Genomic DNA, 25470 nt, shown 5'->3' on the forward strand with positions numbered 1-25470 from the left:
TTGGTTCCAAAAAATCTAAATTCGAACGAGGCTGAATTAACACTGCTATTCTAAATTTATAGAACCCGTGACCATTTAGTAAAAATAACAGCCAACTTTTAACCCTATTATGCATACGGGCCTCATATGATGACATATAGTTTTGATTTATAATGCTATTCAGGTTCAAATTGAGTTGCAATTTCATGTAGGCCTCATTTAGATATACCAAATAGTTCTTGGAAACCATACCAGATGGCAGGATATTCAAAATAGTTTATAATTTAAATGAAAAATTCATGCACGAGAGGGTTAATATCTTTTCAAAAGAAAAAAAAAACTGATTTAAATTTAAAAATGTGATTTAGGCAAATGGTTGAGAACAGATAACGAATTTATTTGGATTCATTAGTTTGTTTTTCTAAAAAAATAACAATTTTCACAGGTTAAGGTTAAAAAACGGAATCAAGTTCATTGTCCATTTTCTTAATCACGCATTTAGAGTTGTGTGCATTTTCATAAACATGTATTTCGACTTACGTCTAGAATTATTAGCTCACAGACGAACTGTTCTTTTCACTTGGCACAGATGGGTTTAAAATGCTATTAAATTCAATCAAACTTTAATTTAATGATGCATAAAATATTGTGTCCGAGATATTATCTAAGATGTCTTAAAGAGAAATAAAATTTAGTATGTCTTGTCTGCATGCTCATTGATTTTCTTGTCAATATAATAAATCTTCTAAAAACTTTTGTAGAAAATACGTTTTTAATTTGATTTTAGTAGCGTTTCTCCTGAGATTATCGTAAGAATGTTTTCGTAGTTAAAAAACAATAAAAACATCCTCACGAATAATCGTAAGCCAATCAGGCACACTTTAATACAAGGAGACGACCGTAAATGTAATTAAATTCTTTAACCGAAAATCGATACGCATCATTATTGATTTGAATATTAATGATTCGTAAGAAATGGTTAGTAAAAAAAGTATTGTAATATTTTCCCATTTGTTTAAATTTAAGTTCGTAACTGGTTTCACTAAAAAAGTTTAATTGGTTTTTATGCGCCGAAGTGAACGGATAATTTAATTAATGAAAAACCATTGTAAATTGTCAGCACTATTAATTTTGTTTTCTGAAAATTTGTTTTCGTATCGGATACAACGGTAAATGGTTCTGAGGGTGTTTATTTGATTGGAAGTATTTTGGTACGAAAAAAATTTTTGATGTTTAGCTTGAATCAAAATTGAAAAGATCTTTATTTCAAATTTTGAATTCATATTTTTTGTTTCTTATTATACTATTCATTATACTTTTTTTTACTAATTCTATTTCGTTTATAAAAAATTCCTTTGTGACTGCTTACATTCTAACTTCATTTATTTCCTTCTATTTTATTTATCGTAAATTACAGAATTCTATACAATGGAATGAATTTTTTGGAAAAATAATTTTGAAGAAATCACTACTCTCAAAAGTACAAAAACTTTTACTTGTATCAATAAGGAATCTATTTACATACAGTATATGTCGTATAAAATATAAACTATAACATCATGTTTCCTTTTTTCATTTGTATATTTCTTTTCCCATTTTTGCTATTCTATTCCATTTATCGGGAAAAAAATAATTCTTTTAGAATTGGGAGGATTTTTTTTAATCTTTCAAAGAATAATTAAAAAAAAAAGCTACATTTCTAAGGTAAAATAAGATATTGACTTTTACTAATATCAATTACAAACCTATTTACATATACTTTACATCCATAACCTAAAATATTAAGTTTTCTTTGTTCTTTCTGCATACTTTAATTTTTTTCTCCCCTTTCTATTGCCCTTGTTGGAAATAAAAGAATTCTATCACAATTAAAAGAAATGTTCTATTTTTTTAATAAAATAATTTTTAAAAAATCGCTAAACTTCAAAGATAAAAAATAAATTATTGACTTTAATTCATATCGATAACGAACCAATTTGCTTATACTATATATCATATAACATATAATGTTATTGTTCTTCTGTTCTTTTGTATACTTTAATTTCTCATTCCATTGTCCTTATTAAAAATAAAAGAATTTTATTACAATTGGAAGGATTTTCAATTTTTTAAAGAACAATTTAAAAAGAAAAATCACTATACTTCAAAGGTTAAAAAAGGGTACTGACTTTTACTTATATTAATAACAAACTTATTTGCATAGCTCATAATCTATAACATCGTGTTTCTTTCGCTCTTTTCTGTTTTTTAATTCTTTTTCCACCCTATTCTATTAGATTTAACGATAAAAAAAACAAACTAAATCTTACCTTGTGATTTTTCTAACAAATAAAATTATCTATAAAACGACCTGTCTATCATATGAGACAACTTTATATTTATTATATATAGGGATGTGTATAAAAATAAATATGTGTGTTCAATGTGATTAAAAGGGAGAATAATAAATCTGTAATTCATAAATTATAAGATCCAAGTATCAACAGTAATTGAAATAAAGAATGAAATTAATGGAGAAATGGTACTAATTCGTATAAGAGAAACGTAAGAAATCGCCATACTCTTATTGGCGCCAATGATTGTTTAAATTTGTTTTCAGATAAAATTTTCACTAAAAAAAATAGCTATGCTCTAGAGAGAAAAATGGCTTATTCTTGGAGAAAAGATGCTTATTCTTTTCGGGAACCGATGCTTATTGGAGAAAAGATGCTTATTCTTTTAGGGGAACCGTAAAAAATCACCATATTATTGACTTCTATGCAGCGAAATTAATTTTGGTCATGTGTACAATTTGAACTAAAAAATAAGCCGTGACTAAAAAATAAAAATAAAGTAATGGAGAAATAGTACTAATTCGTGTAAGAGAAACGTAAGAAATCGCCATACTCTTATTGGCGCCAATGATTGTTTAAATTTGTTTTCAGATAAAATTTTCACTAAAAAAAAATAGCTATGCTCTAGAGAGAAAAATGGCTTATTCTTGGAGAAAAGATGCTTATTCTTTTCGGGAACCGATGCTTATTGGAGAAAAGATGCTTATTCTTTTAGGGGAACCGTAAAAAATCACCATATTATTGACTTCTATGCAGCGAAATTAATTTTGGTCATGTGTACAATTTGAACTAAAAAATAAGCCGTGACTAAAAAATAAAAATAAAGTAATGGAGAAATAGTACTAATTCGTGTAAGAGAAACGTAAGAAATCGCCATACTCTTATTGGCGCCAATGATTGTTTAAATTTGTTTTCAGATAAAATTTTCACTAAAAAAAAATAGCTATGCTCTAGAGAGAAAAATGGCTTATTCTTGGAGAAAAGATGCTTATTCTTTTCGGGAACCGATGCTTATTGGAGAAAAGATGCTTATTCTTTTAGGGGAACCGTAAAAAATCACCATATTATTGACTTCTATGCAGCGAAATTAATTTTGGTCATGTGTACAATTTGAACTAAAAAATAAGCCGTGACTAAAAAATAAAAATAAAGTAATGGAGAAATAGTACTAATTCGTGTAAGAGAAACGTAAGAAATCGCCATACTCTTATTGGCGCCAATGATTGTTTAAATTTGTTTTCAGATAAAATTTTCACTAAAAAAAAATAGCTATGCTCTAGAGAGAAAAATGGCTTATTCTTGGAGAAAAGATGCTTATTCTTTTCGGGAACCGATGCTTATTGGAGAAAAGATGCTTATTCTTTTAGGGGAACCGTAAAAAATCACCATATTATTGACTTCTATGCAGCGAAATTAATTTTGGTCATGTGTACAATTTGAACTAAAAAATAAGCCGTGACTAAAAAATAAAAATAAAGTAATGGAGAAATGGTACTAATTCGTGTAAGAGAAACATCAAACTATTAGTGACGTCAATGATGCTTAATTAATTTCGCTAATAAGTAATAAAATAAAGTAATGGAGAAATGGTACTAATTCGTGTAAGAGAAACATCAAACTATTAGTGACGTCAATGATGCTTAATTAATTTCGCTAATAAGTACTAAGTGAAGCGAAAAGTATATGGAATAGATCGATAATAAATACCATGTTAGTTCGATCTGTAGTTCGTTCAACTACTGAGTTCAAACATTGCCCTGCTGAAAGAGTCATTTTTATTTACAAACTTAACGCAAAATTTGCTTCGAAATTCCAATTTGTTTGAAAGTTATTTCAAATTTAAGTACTTTTTCGTGATTTTTTCAGCTCTTTTGTCTTAAATCTTGATTGTTTACCCATTGTTGTTAAAAATTTATTATTCCCTCACGAGATGTTTATTTCTTTATTTTATAAGCTCGCGCTCGAGTAGATATGTCAATCAAAAGTAGCAAAAGGAAAAGAGTGTGAGAGAGAGAGTTTTCAAAATTTTTTCTTATGATTTAGTTACACACGTTAATTAAACTATAAACAAATAAACTTTTTACTTTTTTTGCAAGTTCAGATGGTTATTTTTTCAAATTCGATTTTTTGTATTATTCGTGTGAAATAATTAGTTTGTACTAAGCGAAAAAATAATTTCTTATATAATTCATTAGTCATTTGTATTAGACAACCCATGAAAAATATTTAAGTTGGATATTGTTAAAACATTGAGTAAAAATAAACTAATTAGAAAATTCTACAGATAATTTGAATTAAAAAAAAATAGAGTTTAAATTGAGCGAAATTGTTTGAAAATTTAGCAGGTTATGATTTAACAAAGCAAATAGTTTGTAAGGTGTAAAATTAAGTTCTTATGTCATTTGTATCAGACAACTTATGAAAAAATCCAACTTGAATATTGTCAGAACAATTAGTAAAAAATAAGTTAATTGGTACATTCTAATTTAATTTAAAGCTTAATTTTTTCCCCTGTTGATTTCTATAATCTAGAACAGGGGTTTCCAACTTACATGTGGCCGGGGGCCACAGTTAAAAACACAAATCAAATGGCGGTCCGCAACTTTATCAAAATTTTAAGTAGGACTCTTTTATGTTTGAAGGAAAATTAAATATTACTGTCAGAATTTTACTAAGTTGTACAAAATAAAAGTATTGAATTCCAAATTAAAATAAGAAGTAGATTTTAAAAAAATATTTAATTACATATTAAAAAATTCGGGCTACTATAACTTTAATGTGCACCCATGTATTAAACAATTAATGTGCAACAGCTATCTAATTATTAAGATATAAAACTTTTAAAAGGTTGGTATAAAAGCTTACATAGTAGCACACAAAATGTTAAGTGACAAAATTGAGGTTTGTCTGCTGCAACCACCAGGGAATAGATGTTTACATTTTAAATTTAAAATTTACAAATGTGTGTAAATATTTTCGTTTAAAATAGTTGTTTCAAAAAGTTAAATCGTCAAATTTCTTCGAGAGAATTTCTGATACGCACATGCTAAATTATATTCACAAAATGCAAAAAAAAAGAAAAGGAAAAAAAAAAAGAAATAAATAAGAGCAACTTACACGATTATTTCTGTATTTGAATAAATATTTTCTTGAATGCAAAACCTGAGAAATATTTTTTTTTGCGCAGTTGGTATGTTAAACTTCACAGAAACGAAGTAATTAGGTTTTTATTAACAAGAAAAGTATTTTAAACCCATATAAATTTTTCACGAAAATTTTCCACAAAAAAATGACAACTAATATTTTTTAGTTCGCGGGCCACAAAAAAAGGCTCCCCGGGCCGCCAGTTGGAAACCACTAATCTAGAACATAATATAGAGCCCCTGTCCCTTATATAGAAACAAAATAATCTAAAATCGATATTTTAATTTTCCAAATCCTCGCCTTCTGACAACAATTACGTTTATCGCCGTACATTTGTCTGAAAAATACTATTCACAATGTTAATTAAAGAAAATCTTGGAACACAAAAAGTTAAATAAAACAGTTACAATACCATTATGCTATTTTTATGCTTCCGTGTTTTTCCGGTACTTCAAATCGATTCTCTCATTAATCTCAAAAATAGCCAAACCAATAGAGTTTGGCATTCACGCTTGGCGGGGAAACCATCACTACGGCGCCAAATGGGCATTTTGTTTTTTTTCTCCCCAACCCACGCGAGCTTGTAACATTGGGGGGAAACAGAGAAACAGTAGATCAAAGGAGATGGAAAGCTGGATATTTTCTTGCTCTTGGGTATCATTTCTTCCTGTTCTCCTAATCCTGATTAGAGGTAAGAGATTTGTGTCATTTTCGCTTTCATTTGGGTGTCCGATTCCCAAGAATTTCGCATCAGCGAATCAGAATTGGGCAGTGGCAAGGTATAAAATGTTGATCGTAGTCCGATAAGGGTTCGTTTTCCTCGTTGTCGGCCCGGATTTTCCAGGGCTTTCATCTGTACCAGAACATCATTCGTTTGCATAAAAAATGACTCTGTAACTGTTATCCAGTAATCTTCAAATCGGAATTCGAGATAATAAGATTTTCTAAGCTCGAATATTACAACTGAAAATCATAATTTCAGATACATTTTGAATTTAAGGTCAAAGTTTACAATAAGTGAACATTTCAAATGTTTATTTATTTTTGTTTGTGAATGAATAAAAAATATTAATGTAGGTATTCTAGGTTTAGAAAATATTTAAAATATTTTTTTAAAAATATAATCCTTCATTTATTTAAAAATTTCTCTGGTATGTAAATAAAACTTCATTGATTATTTAATAATATTCAACATTTTGTTTATCAATATTTTTAAATACAACATCTATTGTAAATTAAAAAAAATATTTAAAATATATCAATTCAATAAAATTATTGAATTTTTAAAAATCTTCCCTATTGTGTAAATAAAATGAAATAGATTCTCTATTAACATTACATCATTGTGGCTGTTCCTATAGTATATATAATAGGTGGTGTAATAGGTAGTATAGGTTAAAAAGTATATAATATATTTTATTTCAAAACAATACTTGATTTTTTAATAAATAAATAAATAAATTTTTTAATAAATAAATGTTTAATAAATAAATAAATTTTTTAATAAATAAGTAAATTTTTTAATAAATAAATAAATTTTTTAATAAAAAAATAGTAAAAAATTCTGCATTGTGTACATAAAATTACATCTATCCTTTATTATCATGCAATAATTTTAAACAATTGTAGCAATGCTTTTTATTTTAACACTGCTTAGTGCAGAAATGTTATTACTATGTTATACCATTATTATAGGTATAAGGATAATTTAAAGTTTAAAAAATATTAAAAATATTTTTTTCAATATTATTATTATTTTTTAAAAAAAATCTCCCTTACTGTATAAATAAAACTAAACAGATTCTTTATATTACCTCATTGTGACTGTCACTGTTATAGGTATAATAGGTAAAAAATATTTAAAATGTTTTACTTCAAATCAATACTTAATTTTTTAATAAGTAAATAAATAAATCTTTTAATAAATAAATGTTTTTTTTAATTAATGAATATTAAACAATTCTGCATTGTGTATATACAATTACATAGTAAACTACTTATGTAATAATAGCAATGCTTAATAACATTGCTTATTGCAGTAATGTTATTACTATATTATACCATTATTGTAGGTAAAATGATCACTTAAGGTTTAAAAACTATTTTAAATATTTCATTCAATACAACTCTATATTTTTCAAAAATTTCTTTACTGTGTAAATAAAACTACATAGCTCCTTTATTAATACACAACATTATGTTGACATTATTGTAGGTATAGTAAGTAATGTAGGTTTGAAATTTATTTAAAATATTTTCATTCAATACAATTCTTGATTTTTAAAAAATTTCCTTTTGTGTAAATAAAAGTACAAACTTATTTTATTAATATACAGTATGCGATTGTCAGTATTTTAAATAAATTTTATTTAAATTAATAGCGATTTTTAAGATAATGTAATTTAGTAAATTATATTTCCGAAAATCACTTACTTTCAGAATGATTTAAAAATAAAACTGAGACAAATACGGATTAATGTGTTCAGTAATATTGATTTTATGCTTCGATTCACTTATTCTAATGCATTTTCATTTACAAGGTCATTTTGATTAAATTTTAGTTGCATTGACTTTTTAATAATTTCATACATATCGTTATTAGAAATATTGATAATATTTGTAAAAATAACTTATAATATCAATAAAAATATTATTATTTTTATTAATATTATAAACATTGAATATAAAATACTTTAATAATTTTAATTATCATAAAAGTAATTAAAATCATTTAAATATTAAACAAATTTAAGTATAATGACCTTAATATTATGATAACTTATTTACGATTGAACTATTATGTAAATTTGCGCAACAATTAGTAAAAAAAAATTAATATGGCAGTTCAAATGTAGGTTTAAAGTTATCAAAATGATAGATAATTATTTAAATATTTTTAAGGATTTATTGTTATTTATTTGAAAACAGAAGAAAGTAAATCATATTTTATTGTTGCTTCTGTAACTTTTCTAATTGCTCATTTCTTTCAGGAATGTTTTTGATTTATTTTTAATTACTTAATGAAATGCTAATGGCAATAATTGAATGTTTTGAAGAAATATTCGTAAGCATTGTTCTCAAATTTTTCAATTTTACTCTTATATAAAATGGATATTTGAATAATTAAGTGGCCAGAAAACTTAAATATTAAGTTAATAATTATCAAGCAAATAAGTAAATAAATTTTATATATATATATATATATATATATATATATATATATATATATATATATATATATATATATATATATATATATATATATATATATATATATATATATATATATATATATATATATATATATATAAACTTATATATAATTGAATGGAACTATTAAATTATTAAGGATTTAATAATATAAATGAACTAAAGAAAATAAATAAATGAATCTTTATAATGAAATCTGCTTATAAATATGTCAGGCTCAGTCAGCGAAAACCGTGTTAAGTATAAAAGAAAATTCTCCTCTTGTGAATTGGAGAAATTCTCATTTATCTTGATTAAGGTGACATTTGTAGTTCTCATGTATTCCCTTAATCCCTCTTTTAAAGAGGCATTAACAATTAAAACGTGGCTTATGGTTCATGTTGTATTTTTTTACTGCATTTTTATATCAATTTTATAGGAGTTTAAAGATTCACTTATCTTCTAATGTATGTTCCCATCAACGTATGAAATCCGGCATTCTATAGAAAGACTAATCATTGAATAGATTGCCTAAAATTTTCTGGCGAAGTATATTTTTATACATTGCATAAGTATTTTTTAGAATGACTTACGTCAAACTTTAAAAGAATGAATCAAAATTTCACGCATTGCTTTGGTATTCTATAGAATAATTAATTAAAAATTTCTAGTCATTCCATGCATTGACAGAGAAAAATGCATAATAATTCCCATGCATACCTTCTCTAAAAATGCCTAACATTCTATAGAATAATTGGGCATTTCATTCATTGACTGTTAACTTATACATAAAATAATGAAAAAAATATTTTAAGCGCTTAAAAATTGTTAAGAAGATTATAGTCAGCAAAACATTTAAGTGTAATTAAAATAAAGCAAAATTAAAAAATAATACCGATTAGTAATAATTTTTAACAACCAGAATATTTGAGGAGAGTCTAGAAAATAAGTAACTGAAATACTATTTAACTGTAAAAAGTATTCATTATACATATATTTTTGAAATATCCTAATGATATTTTTAATTTAAAATCTTTCGTTTAATTCTTTCTGTTAACTTAAACAGCCCATAGCTAAGCAGTGCACGTTAAAAGTGCTGAACTAGATCCCTTATTTGAAAACGACAATAAATTAAAAGCGATGAACTAGATCATTTATTTGAAAACGACAATAAATTTAAAAGAGATAACCACTGATCTAGTTACGCCACTGATGCTTTTTCTGTTTCGTTCTTTGGTATGATGTTCTCTTTTTGTTACTGTTATGTTTAAAATGATTAAAATTTGTTAAGTTTTTTAACGTTTGTATCGGCAGTTTTTTTAAAAAGTAGAGTTGTGTTTTAATCAGTTCTAGTTCGTGTTTTAACAGTACAGTCTCATGTGATCAATGATGAACAGTTAAGAAAATGGTCAAAATCTCAAAAGGTAACGAAACTATAATAATGTAATTGGGGATGAAATATATTATATAGTGATATTATATTTGTGAAAACTCAATATGTAGTTTTGATTTATTATGTTTCAAATCCATCATAGACTTAAACTGCACTGCAAGAACTGAGGTGAAATATTTCTCTGAGTTTGGTGTTGAGCAACCCACAAAATTTCGTGAAGGAATCAGTTAACACCAGATCAAGCTTTCATATACAACTTAAAGGTTGTAGTTGAATCTAAAACTCTTATAATGGAAATCATTTACACCAAGACAAGCTCATTCACACCATTACGTAAAAATAGTTTCACTTCTGAAAACACTATTGTTGGTGCACTTTTCCTACAGTCTGTAAAATGTTAAGAATCTATCACGACTTAGAAAGAAACGTAGGTTTTTCAAGCTGCTATTCAACTATCTGAAACAAAAATTCGCAAATAACTGTTTTTAGTTGTCAAATACGTATATTTATATTTTTATTATTTAGTCTCTGTTAAATAATTTTATAATACATAATTTCTGTACTCTTCTGCTATTTTAAGCTTAGTTCGAAGTTGCCTTTATATTTTTTCTGTGATACTCGTTTGATATACAAACTAATTTTATTTTTGGAATTAGTGTATACATGCATACTAAACTGTATAAATACAACCTTACTTTATAATTTCTAGTGGAAAAAACATTACTGTATGTTACGTGTATCTTATTTTACTGTAATTATAACTATTAGTGTTATTGAGCACCAAAATATAGTGGCAGCTATTTTACACCAATTAATGTAAGGAACATTTCTCGTATTTGAGAACAGCACATTTGGTGCAAATTAGTTGCCACCATTTTTAGTGTTAAGATATAAAATTTTTTTTTTTATAGCTTGCTAAGTTTTATAGATAATATTTGAGTTAATTCAATTTATCATCTAACCATTTATATATTTTAAAAATCTCCTAATATAATCTTTAAATACATTGAAATTGCGAATTTCAACTGATGTTTATGCAAATATTCGAAACTCATCGCTAAAATATACATTTAGATTTTAATTTTTAACATGCAATAAGTAGTCAGAAGTTTTAAAATTTTAGAAATATAGGACACTTAAATTTGGACACATAAATAAATTTTGGGATGTGGAATTTTTTTAAAATTTATTTTGTTTTGATTGTATTTTTAGCGTTATTTATGATTTCTAGTCTTGTAATCTAAAAATGTTTAGATATTTTTTAGTTGCAAAAATATTCTTTGTAAAATAATAACTTTTATTTAAACATTATACATAGATTAGAATATTTTTCACTCAATTAAATTTGTGTTCTTTTAAAACATTTTCGTACTTAAATTCTTGATTATAACAATTTGTTTACAAAAATATAAGAAATTTATAGCATCAGATTTGCTATTCATTTAAAATACAGAAAAGTAATGCTTTTTACGCTTCGATTAATTTATTTTCTTATTAAGAAATTCATGTTACTGTTAAGGTAAAGTTTATGCTCTTTTTAAAATTTGTACAGTAATTCTAGATTCTTTTAAAATTTCAACATTTTGATTACAAAAAAATATTATAAAATTGATGATGACAGTTTTGATATCTTTTTTTAAAAAAAAATGCAGGTAAAAACATTTTTCCTGTGATTAATTTATTTTATAATTAAAATATACATCATTCATGTTACTTTACGCACAAAGTTTATATCCTTTCTTAAATGCATTAGAACAGTAGTTTTTGATTCATTTAAAATTTCAAAATTTTGATTACAAAAAATATTATAAATTGAAGCAAAAAGATGTGATATTATTTTAAAATGCAAGAAAGTAACCTTTTTTTTTCTTCGATCAATTAATTTTCTTATTACATAATCCTTGTAACTTTTCACATTAAGTTTTTGCCCTTATAAAAATACATTGGTACAGCAATTCCAAATATATTTCAACACTTTGATTACAAAAAGTAATTTGATTTTACTTACAAAAAATTTGAGCTCAATAGACTCTATTTTCGTTTAATATTTATAAAAAAAAGTCTTTACATTTTTCTGTAAATTTTAACTGACATTATTAGTTTAAAAAATGATTACTTAATTTTTTCTATTAAAAAATATATAATTTAAAATATTTACCCAACTAAATTTATGTTCTTTTAAAATAGAGTAGCACATTTTCCAAACTCATAACATAAAAACCTTTTTTAAAATTCTGGTTATTTATTCAAAATTCTTGCAATTCTAGATTTATTTCAGCTCTTTGATTACAAAAAAATAATTTGATTTTTATTACAAAAAATTTGAGCTCGAAAATATCAATTTTCATTTAAAATTTAGCTCGAAAATATCAATTTTCATTTAAAATTTATCAAAAAAAATCCTTAGATTTTTCTATAAATTTTAAATGACATTATTAGTTTAAGGAATGATTACTTGATCTTTTTTAATTAAAAAATATATACTTTAAAATATATACCCAACTAAGTTTATGTTCTTTTAAAATAAAGTCGCACATTTTTCAAACTCATAACATAAAAACCTTTTTTAAAATTCTGGAGCACGAAAAATAAATGGCTGAGAAAGGGGTGCATAACATTAGGAATTATAAACTGAAAATCTAATCCTAAAAATCCCTTTTTATTGCAGGATGAGTAAGAGTTCTATTTGTCTAATGTCTAACTCACATATCCACTACAACCCTGGGTTTAGAGATAGCTACTAACGTTGCTATAAAATTGAGTTGAAAGCTACACTGGAGGCTTTTATAATTTATCTAAAGTACTCTGTTTTGTAGAGGTACTTAAGAGAATGATTTTCTGCAGTGTAATTACACTTTCAAATTTACATATCTCCGTCTGGAGATGCATCTGAATTTAATTCCTTTTTTTTTAAATCTCAGATAATATTCTCTCCATAAAATTTAAAAATGCCTACTAATACTTAATTTTAAGAATCTAGTAATTTTTATGAAATTTTTTCTTAAGTTTATGAAGATACATTCAGTTCTATTTAATGGCGTAAAAATGTTAAATTTGTCGTACAAACAATTATTTTTTGCTGTTGTTCATGCCTCATTATCAAGGAGAAGAGATATTTAAATTAAGAATAAAATTCTCTCTTCTAAGAAGAAAAAAAAATGTTTCCCAGAATGGTATTTCTGTTTTCAATTTATGAAGATATGAATTGAAAACGTAGTAATTTCAATCTGCTTTTATGTGCCTTTTTTTGGGAATTGTATTATTTTAAATAATCTTCGTTGTTTGCATTGTTATAAGATTCTATGTAAAATCTTAATTATCAGGTTTTATTAGACAGCTTTATTGTTTATACGCGACTGAAACCGGTTTGCACTTGTTTACGCTTGTTTATCAATTGGTTAAATTAGACGATACATAATATACATTCGCCGATTGGATAAATTGGGCAATATATTACACCGAAGAGCCATTACATTATGACCACCCTCCATCTATAACAATGGGATCTCGCCCAGGAACAATGTTTTCATGGGGCACATTAGGACCCATAATCCTCATAGAACAATCCCTGACGTCTGTAAGCTACTTGAACATAGTTGCAGACCAGGTTTACCCATTCATGGCAACAGTTTTTCCTGCGGGGGATCGTGTTTACCAACAGGATAATGCACCATGTCATAAGGGTCGAATCGTCATGGATTGTTTCGAGGAACATTCCAGTGACTTTCAAGTCATGTCTTGGCTCCCAAATTCACCTGACCTTAATCCAATAGAACATTTGTGGTCCCACTTGGAAAACCAAATTTGTGCTGCCACGCTACCCCCTCGCAATGTGAGGGAATCGCTGGACCAGTTGGTGAGCGCTTGGTACCAGATACCTCAGACTACCTATCAGCACCTTGTGGAATCAATGCCACGACGGCAGTTTTGATGGCTAAAGGTGGTTCTACATGCTATTATCAGGGTGGTCATAATGCAATGGCTATTCGGTGTATATAAATATCGAATATTTAATATATCAGGTATTATCATAATAATTAGACCAAATTATATTAGACCCACGATAGTGTTTTAATTATTGCATGTTTTGCACGAGTTTATATGCAATACTTTTATGTTTAAACATACATGTATTGGGTTTTAATTCAGGATTTTTAAACACTTTCTATTTGTATTTATTTTTAACGTATTGCATTACAATGTTAACCAATTGATACACGAACGTAAACAAGTGCAAACCGGTTTCAGTCGGGTAAAAACAATAAAACTGTATAGTATCACCTGATAATTAAGATTTTACATAGAATCTTAGAATTCGTCTAATAATTTGGCTAGAGACTGTATTAGTCGTCGGGACTCAGGAGGAAGGATATGGAATTGAAACCAAAATGGATTTTACTCATTAAAAACATTTTTATGATAGAAAAAAAACATTTTGACATTGACACTCCAAGAATCATTTGTATAATTTGATCACAGAAATAGACACGTAATTAACAAGTTAATTTGTCGATGATTTCATCTGATTATAAATAGCGATGTTGTGATACTGTATAAACCAGACTGCATAAACCAATGTAATCTAAAATAATGATTCAAGAAAAATTTCAACGAAATGTTCCCAGTCTTTTTTTTTTCTGATGAAAATTTTATGCAGTGACGAAAAAATCAATGGCCATTGAATAAGTTCCAACTTGGGCGTTGGTTATGTAATTTTGTATAATCATATCACCTAACTAATAGCTAATGATATTTTAATCATGACAACTTAGGTTGGTTTGGTGTCATTAAACTTTTTTCATATCTGCGTAATTTGCATAAAAAATTTATCTCTAATGCTATCAATATGATAATGCAGTTTAACAAAAAGGGGAAGAGACTTTAAACTATTAATTTAAATTTATTTTTTTATTAATTTAAAGACGAAATGAGTTTTGAAAGTTTTTCCAAAGGTATCTCTAAATGTTTTATCCAATATTTATGTGAATGAGATAGCTATTCAGTTTTTATTTAAATATTTTTTTTTAGAATTATAAAGTTCTTAAAGATTTTTTTAAAAAAATTAATAAGGAACCAATTTTTGAATTTTTTTCCAAAAGTCCCTCAAAATGTTTTTTTTCTAATGCTTACGTGAAAGGGATGGTTATTTAGATTTTATTTAATTGTTAGTTTAATATTGCACTATTATTTTTTTTGTTTAACAGGGAGATTTTCTTGAATTTTTCTTCCAAAAGTTTCTCAAATTTTTTTATCTAATGTTTTTGTGAACGAGATCGTTATTTAGGTTTTATTTAAATGTATTTTTTAGCATTGAAATGTTTGAAAGTTCTTTTTTAGTTTAGTGAGAAACATTCTTTAATTTTTTCTCTCCAAAAGTCTCTCTAAATGCTTTATTTAATGTTTATATGAATAGGATCACTATTTAGGTTTTATTTTAAAAAAATTTGTTATTGCAATTCTAAAATTTTTTTTTTAGTTTAACGTGGAAACTTTCTTGAATTTTCCCCCCCTAAAATCTTTCTTAATGTTTTATCTAATGTTTACATGAATGGGATCACTATTTAAGTTTTACTTAAATGATTTTTAGTATTGCAATGCGCTTAAAGATTTTTTTTAAAACTTAACAAATAAAAGATTTTTCAATATTTTTCAGAAAATCTCTCAAATCACTTTATTTAACGTTTATGTAAAAGTGATTCCTACACAATTTTATGTTGGTTTTTCTTTTTTAGAATTGCAAAGTTTTCAAGATTTTTTTTACAATCAACGATGAAGCGATTTTTAAATTGAGTTAATATCCCGCCTTTTCTTTATCTTATGTTTTCTTTTATGTTTATGTTTTTTTATCTTATGATTGTTATTTCGGTTTTATTTAATTGTTATTTTAGTATTGCAATATTAATTTCCTTCTTGTTTAAGGGGGACACTTTCTTGAATTTTTTTTTCAAAATGTTTTATTTAATGTTTTCGTGAACGGGATCGTTATTTAGGTTTTATTTAAATGTTTTTTTAGCATTGAAATGTTTGAAATTTTTTTTTTAGTTTAATGAGAAAACTTCCTCGAATTTTTTTTCCTAAAAGTTTCTCTAAATGCTTTATTTAATGTTTATATAAATAGGATAACTATTTAGGTTTAATTAAAAAAAATTTTAGTATTGCAATGCTAAATTTTTTTTTTTTTTAGTTTAACGAGGAAACTTGAATTTTTTCCCCTAAACTCTCTCTAAATATTTTATCTAATGTTTACATGAATGGGATCGCTATTTAAGTTTTATTTAAATGTTTTTTAGTATTTCCATGCGTTTAAAGACTTTTCTAAAAATTCAACAAGGAAAAGATTCTTGAATATTTTTCAAAAAATCTCTCAAATCGCTTTATTTAATGTTTATGTAAAAGTGATTCCGATACAATTTTATGAAAGTTTTTCTTTTTTAGCATTGCAAAGTTTTTAAGATTTTTTTTAAATCAACGATGAAACGGCTTTTATTTTTTTTCAATATTCCAGCTATTTTTTTTATCTAATGTTTTCTTAAATCTCTTTTTAATGTTATATTGTTTTTAAAGCTTTCTTTTTTATTTTACCAGAAAATCCAAATTCTCCAAAAGTATATATTTACTTTTTGATTGAGTTAAATTCATTTATTCTCAATCATTGGTATTTTGTGTTCATAAGCACAGTCCCAGGCCAAATTAATAGACGCACTATTAGATTCTATGAAAAATCTTAATTACCAGGTGATACTACACAGCTTTATAGTTTTTACGTGGCTGAAACCGGTTTGCTCTTGTTTACTTTCGTGTATCAATAGTTAACCATTTTAATGCAATACATTAAAAATAAATATAAATAGAATGTATGTAAAAAATCTCCTGTATAAAAACCCATTACATGTATGTTTAAATATAAAAGTATTGCCTATAAACTCGTGCAAAATTTGTAATTATTTAAAAACTACAGTGCGTCTAATAATTTGGTCTAATTATTATAATATACCAATGCAATACCTGATATAATAATTATTCTATGTTTATATAATATATCGTCCAATTTATTCATTCGTCTAATTTATATTAAATATCGTCTAATTTAACCAATTGATACACGAACATAAACAAGCTCAAACCGGTTTCAGTCCCGTAAAAACAATAAAGCTGTATAGTATCGCCTAATAATTAAGATTTTGCATAGAATCTTATAGTGCGTTTAATAATTTGGTCAGGGAATGTACATAAAGAAGCAGCTAAATACTGAATTTATTATTTTTGATACATTTCCTTTGTTAACTTATGATAATATTTACCAAACGTTTCACAATGTAACATCATTTCCTAAAGTATTCTTCTTCATTGATATTTTTTTAATCTTTCTTTTCTTGGAGAAGAATTTTGTCATGCTTTCCTACAAGATACTTCGAGTCTTTTCACTTTCAAAGATAAACCTTTTAAGGCTGAATGTGGAGTGCTTTCTTATTTATCCTTTAAACAGGAAAAAAAAAGATAATGAAAGTGCTTTCTCTTTATCCTGACAAACTTATTTTTTCCCCTTTAAATAATTTGAATATTTAGAAAATCTAATCTTCTCTCCTGCTATTTTTGATGAAATTATTTTTTATCTTCTTTTTAATGTACACTTTTATTGAATTAGTAGTGTCTTTAAATAGTGAGGGTAGCTTGAAAGTGAATAAGAGATTTCTTAGTAAGCTTTTATTGAATTAGTAGTGTCTTTAAATAGTGAGGCTAGATTGAAAGTAAATAAGAGTAAGTTTAGTAAGTTTTCATTGAACTATTGAATTAGTAATGTCTTTGAATAGTGATGCTAGATTGAGAGTAAATAAGAGTAAGTTTAGTAAGTTTTCATTGAATTATTGAATTAGTAATGTTTTTGAATAGTGATGCTAGATTGAGAGTAAGTAAGAGTAAGTTTAGTAAGTTTTCATTGAATTATTGAATTAGTAATGTCTTTGAATAGTGATGCTAGATTGAGAGTAAATAAGAGATTTCTTAGTAAGCTTTTATTGAATTAGTAGTGTCTTTAAATAGTGATGCTAGATTGAGAGTAAATAAGAGATTTCTTAGTAAGTTTTTATTGGATTAGTAGTGTCTTAAAATAGTGATGCTAGATTGAGAGTAAATAAGAGATTTCTTAGTAAGCTTTTATTGAACTATTGAATTAGTAATGCCTTTGAATAGTGATGCTAGTTTGAGAGTAAATAAGATATTTCTTAGTAAGCTTTTATTGAATTAGTAGTGTCTTTAAATAGCGATGCTAGATTGAGAGTAAATAAGAGATTTCTTAGTAAGCTTTTATTGAATTATTGAATTAGTAATGCCTTTGAATAGTGATGCTAGTTTGAGAGTAAATAAGAGATTTCTTAGTAAGCTTTTATTGAACTATTGAATTAGTAATGCCTTTGAATAGTGATGCTAGATTGAGAGTAAATAAGAGATTTCTTAGTAAGCTTTTATTGAACTATTGAATTAGTAATGCCTTTGAATAGTGATGCTAGTTTGAGAGTAAATAAGATATTTCTTAGTAAGCTTTTATTGAATTAGTAGTGTCTTTAAATAGCGATGCTAGATTGAGAGTAAATAAGAGATTTCTTAGTAAGCTTTTATTGAATTATTGAATTAGTAATGCCTTTGAATAGTGATGCTAGTTTGAGAGTAAATAAGAGATTTCTTAGTAAGCTTTTATTGAACTATTGAATTAGTAATGCCTTTGAATAGTGATGCTAGATTGAGAGTAAATAAGAGATTTCTTAGTAAGCTTTTATTGAACTATTGAATTAGTAATGCCTTTGAATAGTGATGCTAGTTTGAGAGTAAATAAGATATTTCTTAGTAAGCTTTTATTGAATTAGTAGTGTCTTTAAATAGCGATGCTAGATTGAGAGTAAATAAGAGATTTCTTAGTAAGCTTTTATTGAATTATTGAATTAGTAATGCCTTTGAATAGTGATGCTAGTTTGAGAGTAAATAAGAGATTTCTTAGTAAGCTTTTATTGAACTATTGAATTAGTAATGCCTTTGAATAGTGATGCTAGATTGAGAGTAAATAAGAGATTTCTTAGTAAGCTTTTATTGAACTATTGAATTAGTAATGCCTTTGAATAGTGATGCTAGTTTGAGAGTAAATAAGAGATTTCTTAGTAAGCTTTTATTGAACTATTGAATTAGTAATGCCTTTGAATAGTGATGCTAGATTGAGAGTAAATAAGAGATTTCTTAGTAAGCTTTTATTGAACTATTGAATTAGTAATGCCTTTGAATAGTGATGCTAGTTTGAGAGTAAATAAGATATTTCTTAGTAAGCTTTTATTGAATTAGTAGTGTCTTTAAATAGCGATGCTAGATTGAGAGTAAATAAGAGATTTCTTAGTAAGCTTTTATTGAATTATTGAATTAGTAATGCCTTTGAATAGTGATGCTAGTTTGAGAGTAAATAAGAGATTTCTTAGTAAGCTTTTATTGAACTATTGAATTAGTAATGCCTTTGAATAGTGATGCTAGATTGAGAGTAAATAAGAGATTTCTTAGTAAGCTTTTATTGAACTATTGAATTAGTAATGCCTTTGAATAGTGATGCTAGTTTGAGAGTAAATAAGAGATTTCTTAGTAAGCTTTTATTGAACTATTGAATTAGTAATGCCTTTGAATAGTGATGCTAGATTGAGAGTAAATAAGAGATTTCTTAGTAAGCTTTTATTGAACTATTGAATTAGTAATGCCTTTGAATAGTGATGCTAGTTTGAGAGTAAATAAGATATTTCTTAGTAAGCTTTTATTGAATTAGTAGTGTCTTTAAATAGCGATGCTAGATTGAGAGTAAATAAGAGATTTCTTAGTAAGCTTTTATTGAATTATTGAATTAGTAATGCCTTTGAATAGTGATGCTAGTTTGAGAGTAAATAAGAGATTTCTTAGTAAGCTTTTATTGAACTATTGAATTAGTAATGCCTTTGAATAGTGATGCTAGATTGAGAGTAAATAAGAGATTTCTTAGTAAGCTTTTATTGAACTATTGAATTAGTAATGCCTTTGAATAGTGATGCTAGTTTGAGAGTAAATAAGATATTTCTTAGTAAGCTTTTATTGAATTAGTAGTGTCTTTAAATAGCGATGCTAGATTGAGAGTAAATAAGAGATTTCTTAGTAAGCTTTTATTGAATTATTGAATTAGTAATGCCTTTGAATAGTGATGCTAGTTTGAGAGTAAATAAGAGATTTCTTAGTAAGCTTTTATTGAACTATTGAATTAGTAATGCCTTTGAATAGTGATGCTAGATTGAGAGTAAATAAGAGATTTCTTAGTAAGCTTTTATTGAACTATTGAATTAGTAATGCCTTTGAATAGTGATGCTAGTTTGAGAGTAAATAAGATATTTCTTAGTAAGCTTTTATTGAATTAGTAGTGTCTTTAAATAGCGATGCTAGATTGAGAGTAAATAAGAGATTTCTTAGTAAGCTTTTATTGAATTATTGAATTAGTAATGCCTTTGAATAGTGATGCTAGTTTGAGAGTAAATAAGAGATTTCTTAGTAAGCTTTTATTGAACTATTGAATTAGTAATGCCTTTGAATAGTGATGCTAGATTGAGAGTAAATAAGAGATTTCTTAGTAAGCTTTTATTGAACTATTGAATTAGTAATGCCTTTGAATAGTGATGCTAGTTTGAGAGTAAATAAGAGATTTCTTAGTAAGCTTTTATTGAACTATTGAATTAGTAATGCCTTTGAATAGTGATGCTAGATTGAGAGTAAATAAGAGATTTCTTAGTAAGCTTTTATTGAACTATTGAATTAGTAATGCCTTTGAATAGTGATGCTAGTTTGAGAGTAAATAAGATATTTCTTAGTAAGCTTTTATTGAATTAGTAGTGTCTTTAAATAGCGATGCTAGATTGAGAGTAAATAAGAGATTTCTTAGTAAGCTTTTATTGAATTATTGAATTAGTAATGCCTTTGAATAGTGATGCTAGTTTGAGAGTAAATAAGAGATTTCTTAGTAAGCTTTTATTGAACTATTGAATTAGTAATGCCTTTGAATAGTGATGCTAGATTGAGAGTAAATAAGAGATTTCTTAGTAAGCTTTTATTGAACTATTGAATTAGTAATGCCTTTGAATAGTGATGCTAGTTTGAGAGTAAATAAGATATTTCTTAGTAAGCTTTTATTGAATTAGTAGTGTCTTTAAATAGCGATGCTAGATTGAGAGTAAATAAGAGATTTCTTAGTAAGCTTTTATTGAATTATTGAATTAGTAATGCCTTTGAATAGTGATGCTAGTTTGAGAGTAAATAAGAGATTTCTTAGTAAGCTTTTATTGAACTATTGAATTAGTAATGCCTTTGAATAGTGATGCTAGATTGAGAGTAAATAAGAGATTTCTTAGTAAGCTTTTATTGAACTATTGAATTAGTAATGCCTTTGAATAGTGATGCTAGTTTGAGAGTAAATAAGATATTTCTTAGTAAGCTTTTATTGAATTAGTAGTGTCTTTAAATAGCGATGCTAGATTGAGAGTAAATAAGAGATTTCTTAGTAAGCTTTTATTGAATTATTGAATTAGTAATGCCTTTGAATAGTGATGCTAGTTTGAGAGTAAATAAGAGATTTCTTAGTAAGCTTTTATTGAACTATTGAATTAGTAATGCCTTTGAATAGTGATGCTAGATTGAGAGTAAATAAGAGATTTCTTAGTAAGCTTTTATTGAACTATTGAATTAGTAATGCCTTTGAATAGTGATGCTAGTTTGAGAGTAAATAAGATATTTCTTAGTAAGCTTTTATTGAATTAGTAGTGTCTTTAAATAGCGATGCTAGATTGAGAGTAAATAAGAGATTTCTTAGTAAGCTTTTATTGAATTAGTAGTGTCTTTGAATAGTGATGCTTGATTGAGAGTAAATAAGAGATTTCTTAGCAAGCATTTATTGAATTAGTAGTGTCTTTGAATAGTGATGCTAGATTGAGAGCAAATACGAGATTTCTTATTTCTATCTAGTGATGTGATTTAATCCGTCTCATTTGCAATTTTAATAAGTTAATATTACTTAGGTACGTCTTAAGTAATAATAAGTTAAAATTTGCATTAGGAATTAAAGAAATAAAGCGAAGGGAAATACTTCAAATTAATATCGCTTTAATTTATCGAACATAAATTAAGCAAAATCGTAAAATTTTATTAATTATCAAGTTTAATTAGGTAAGGCACGAGACGTGCAATTATTGTTTTTTAGTCAAATTAAAAAAAGGCTGACTATTTTATTTGAAAATAACAAATATATAAAATGTATGGAATTTTGTATGAAAATAACAAGCTCATAAAATGTATAATCTATTTGTAATGACAACAACGCATGAACAATAAAAAGTATAAAAAACATTAAAACATATAATTGTAAGTTTTTATTTATTTAATTACAATGATTTAGTGGTTTTACTATAAAAATTACTGTATGTCAGATTTTTTTTTCGTAAAATTTTATGGTAGTAAGTACTCGTACCCTGAGTGTCGCTACTTTTTATTATAATTTAGTCCGAAATTTTTTTTTCTGAAATTGCGCTTTTGTAAGATTTTGTTCTGCTTTATAAGTAGCTCAGCACAAAGATAACATTGGAGAAATTTTTTGTTTCATGTGTAAGATTATTTGATTTAACATAATTCAGATTTGGGAATTTAGAATCGGAAATTAGTTTTGCTCGGAAAGCTACAGAGATTTTTCAAAATAATGTTTGTAGTTGAGTCTAATTTTTTTCGGAATGTTCAAGTTTAAAAGTAATGAATTGGTTTTATATACATACACTTGTTTGCTTTTTTAAAATTAACACTTAAAAAAAGATAACACGTATTGAATTACAAACTGAAATGTATAGTCAACTTTTTGCCCTTCCCTACGTAGAAGAGAAGTCTTTAACTTAGGTTTCAATCGATTGAATTTCAAAATATCCTGGTTAAAAATAGTTCGTTGAATTGCAAGGAAAACTGCAGATTTTATGGAGAAACTGATTGCAGATTTGCAATCAGTGATGCGAAAACATCCAAGATCCAATCAAAACTCTACTGCAGCAAGAAATTTGTTTCCCAGCGTAGCGTTTGTTCTTTTGCAACACATTTATTGTCTGTGTATTAGAAGTGCTAATTATTACCTAAATATATTACAACAAACTAATAAAAAACATCTTAAAATCCCGTTGCAGGCAACAATACAAAAGACTTTTATACGCTTAACAACTAAAAAAAATAAAGAAAGGAAGAAAAAAAATCAAACTTTAAGTGTTCCGTTCAAATTTTGAAAGTGATTAAAATTTTTGCTAATTTTATTATTTGTGCTCTTAAACATTATTTTTCCACATTTTTTAATGACACATTGAAAAGAAGGTATGCTTTGTTCTTCGATGAAACTGCTTTCGCCCAATTATTAAGAGTGTTATTTATTACTTAAATTACTGACAATGGGGGAATTATCTTTATTTCTATGATAAAACAAAAGATTTCAATACGCTTAACAATTATATTACGTTTGAATTATAATAAACCATCCGTTTGAATACCATAAAAGTAGCAGAAAATTCTCTGGCGAATCTTCTTAATTAAAAGATACGTTGCACAAAAATTCGAGACAATTACTTCTCCTTTATCCAAGGTTTAATTCATTCGAATTCCTCTTTCAACAGTTCTTTCTTTAGATAACATCCCCAATTAGAAAGAAATTTTAACGGAAGTAAGCAGCTAATGATAAGTAGAGTAAACAATTTTGTTCTCTTTTTTTTTTTTAAAAAAAAGGGTGTACTTATTCAGTTGAATTCATTCATTGCAAAAAAATTTTATTTTCCCGATTTGCATTAATTAAAATTAAATTACGATATAGAATGAAAGATATAACTATACTTAGAGCATTTATACGAGTTTTTGGAATAATTTAAAAGATATTATACAATGAAAATGATGATACAAGAATCCAATTAATTGTGAAAGAATTGTGTGAAAAATGTATTTTTTGAAAGAGGCAATGATAAATGTTTACAATTACTCATTGTCTATAATTTTTTTTTTTTACCAAGCACGCATTAGTTTGTAGTCAGCGAGAAAAACCTTCCAGAATAATTTTTTATCCAATAATAAACTGATAAAAAGATATTTATTTTTCATTTAAATCCTAAATGTAAGTTTATTTCTAATTTAGCAGGAAAAAAAGTAATTATAGGCTGTTTTGTTTTCCTTTTATAGACTACAGTCGTTAAAAAATAATTATGTGCTAGATTTTTTTTCTATTGTATCTCAAAATTGTATTTTCCAATTCGACAGTTAAACAATAGTATTTACACAAGGCACAAAGATGGCCACATAAATTTATTGTTACAAAACATATATAGCTTTTTACCAATGAATTGATTAAAGACGATGAATGTGAGCATTCTATTATTAAGATTCGATATAAGGATTATTAGGATTAAGTCAAATTCTTGGCCCTAGATGGCGTCACTGAAAAAAAGGAAACGCACACTCTGCCTTAAATTTGCTCGGTTTCACCAAGCAGGCTAGCCCGTGCGGCAAGTAGCATTAGAAACAACAACAACATGATTCAAATTTGCTGAATTTAATTGCATTTAACTGTAAATAAAAAAATAAGTTAGATTGCTCAGAAATTTTTTGTAACAATTATTTTTTTTTAGTTACTTACATTACTTTCAATATTTATTAGCTTTCATAGGTTTAAATATTTCTTAGAAAAATGGAAGCCAATGGAATGGTTATAAGCGTTTTATATACAAAAAATACAATTTTGTAATTGTACTCATTTACTCATCTTAAATTGCTGAAAAAAGCATTATTTCCTATGTATTGCTCACATGAAATTTCATTTAATTGAATGAGATCAAACACGAATCAAAAAGGTTAATATTTCAAAAGTTAAAAAGATTTTTTTTGTGTGCAAATTTGCACTCATTATGATAAAATACCCTATAATTTTAAAACTATCCTATCAACATTTTTATTTGCAACATTCAGTGTAAACATTTTCACCGGAAAATGAACCTCGCATTTCAGATAGACTCTAGATAGCAAAGCAAAAAGTGTACATAAGTCATCTCCGAAATAGTAATTTTTATACATGAAAACGATTGTAATTTTTTCACTTCTTTTCGTTCTATTTACTCGTACGTAGTTCCATTTGATTCAGGGTAAAAATTCATAAAAAAAATTCTCATTCGTTTAGATAAATGCATCAGAATAGTAACAATGGATACAAGTGCAGAATTGTACTTTTTGTACATAAAGCCCTTATAGCTTCTAAACTATTCTACCGATCATCTCGTGATTAGTCTTATTTGATTCAGCTTAAAAAAAGTACATCAAAAAACAATGTTTATTTGCTCTCTAGAAGAAATTCAAATCTTCCCTCTCTGTTTACTTTACAAAGGCTTTGTA

General features: G+C 26.2%; 1 protein-coding gene across 1 annotated transcript in view; it reads left to right on the plus strand.

The window, feature by feature from the left end:
- Nucleotides 1-5994: 5994 nt before the first annotated feature.
- LOC107440190 (uncharacterized) overlaps nucleotides 5995-25470 on the plus strand; it is a 59238-nt gene continuing 39762 nt past the window's right edge. Inside the window, exon 1 of the mRNA XM_016053042.4 lies at nucleotides 5995-6147. Within this exon, the coding sequence (XP_015908528.2) occupies nucleotides 6081-6147 (67 nt within the window). The 5' untranslated portion in view covers nucleotides 5995-6080. The remainder of the gene's footprint in view (nucleotides 6148-25470) is intronic.

This window comes from Parasteatoda tepidariorum, chromosome 3 (assembly GCF_982258835.1).
Source record: "Parasteatoda tepidariorum strain Cologne lab strain chromosome 3, Ptep-v5.0, whole genome shotgun sequence".
Lineage (NCBI taxonomy): Eukaryota > Metazoa > Arthropoda > Arachnida > Araneae > Theridiidae > Parasteatoda > Parasteatoda tepidariorum.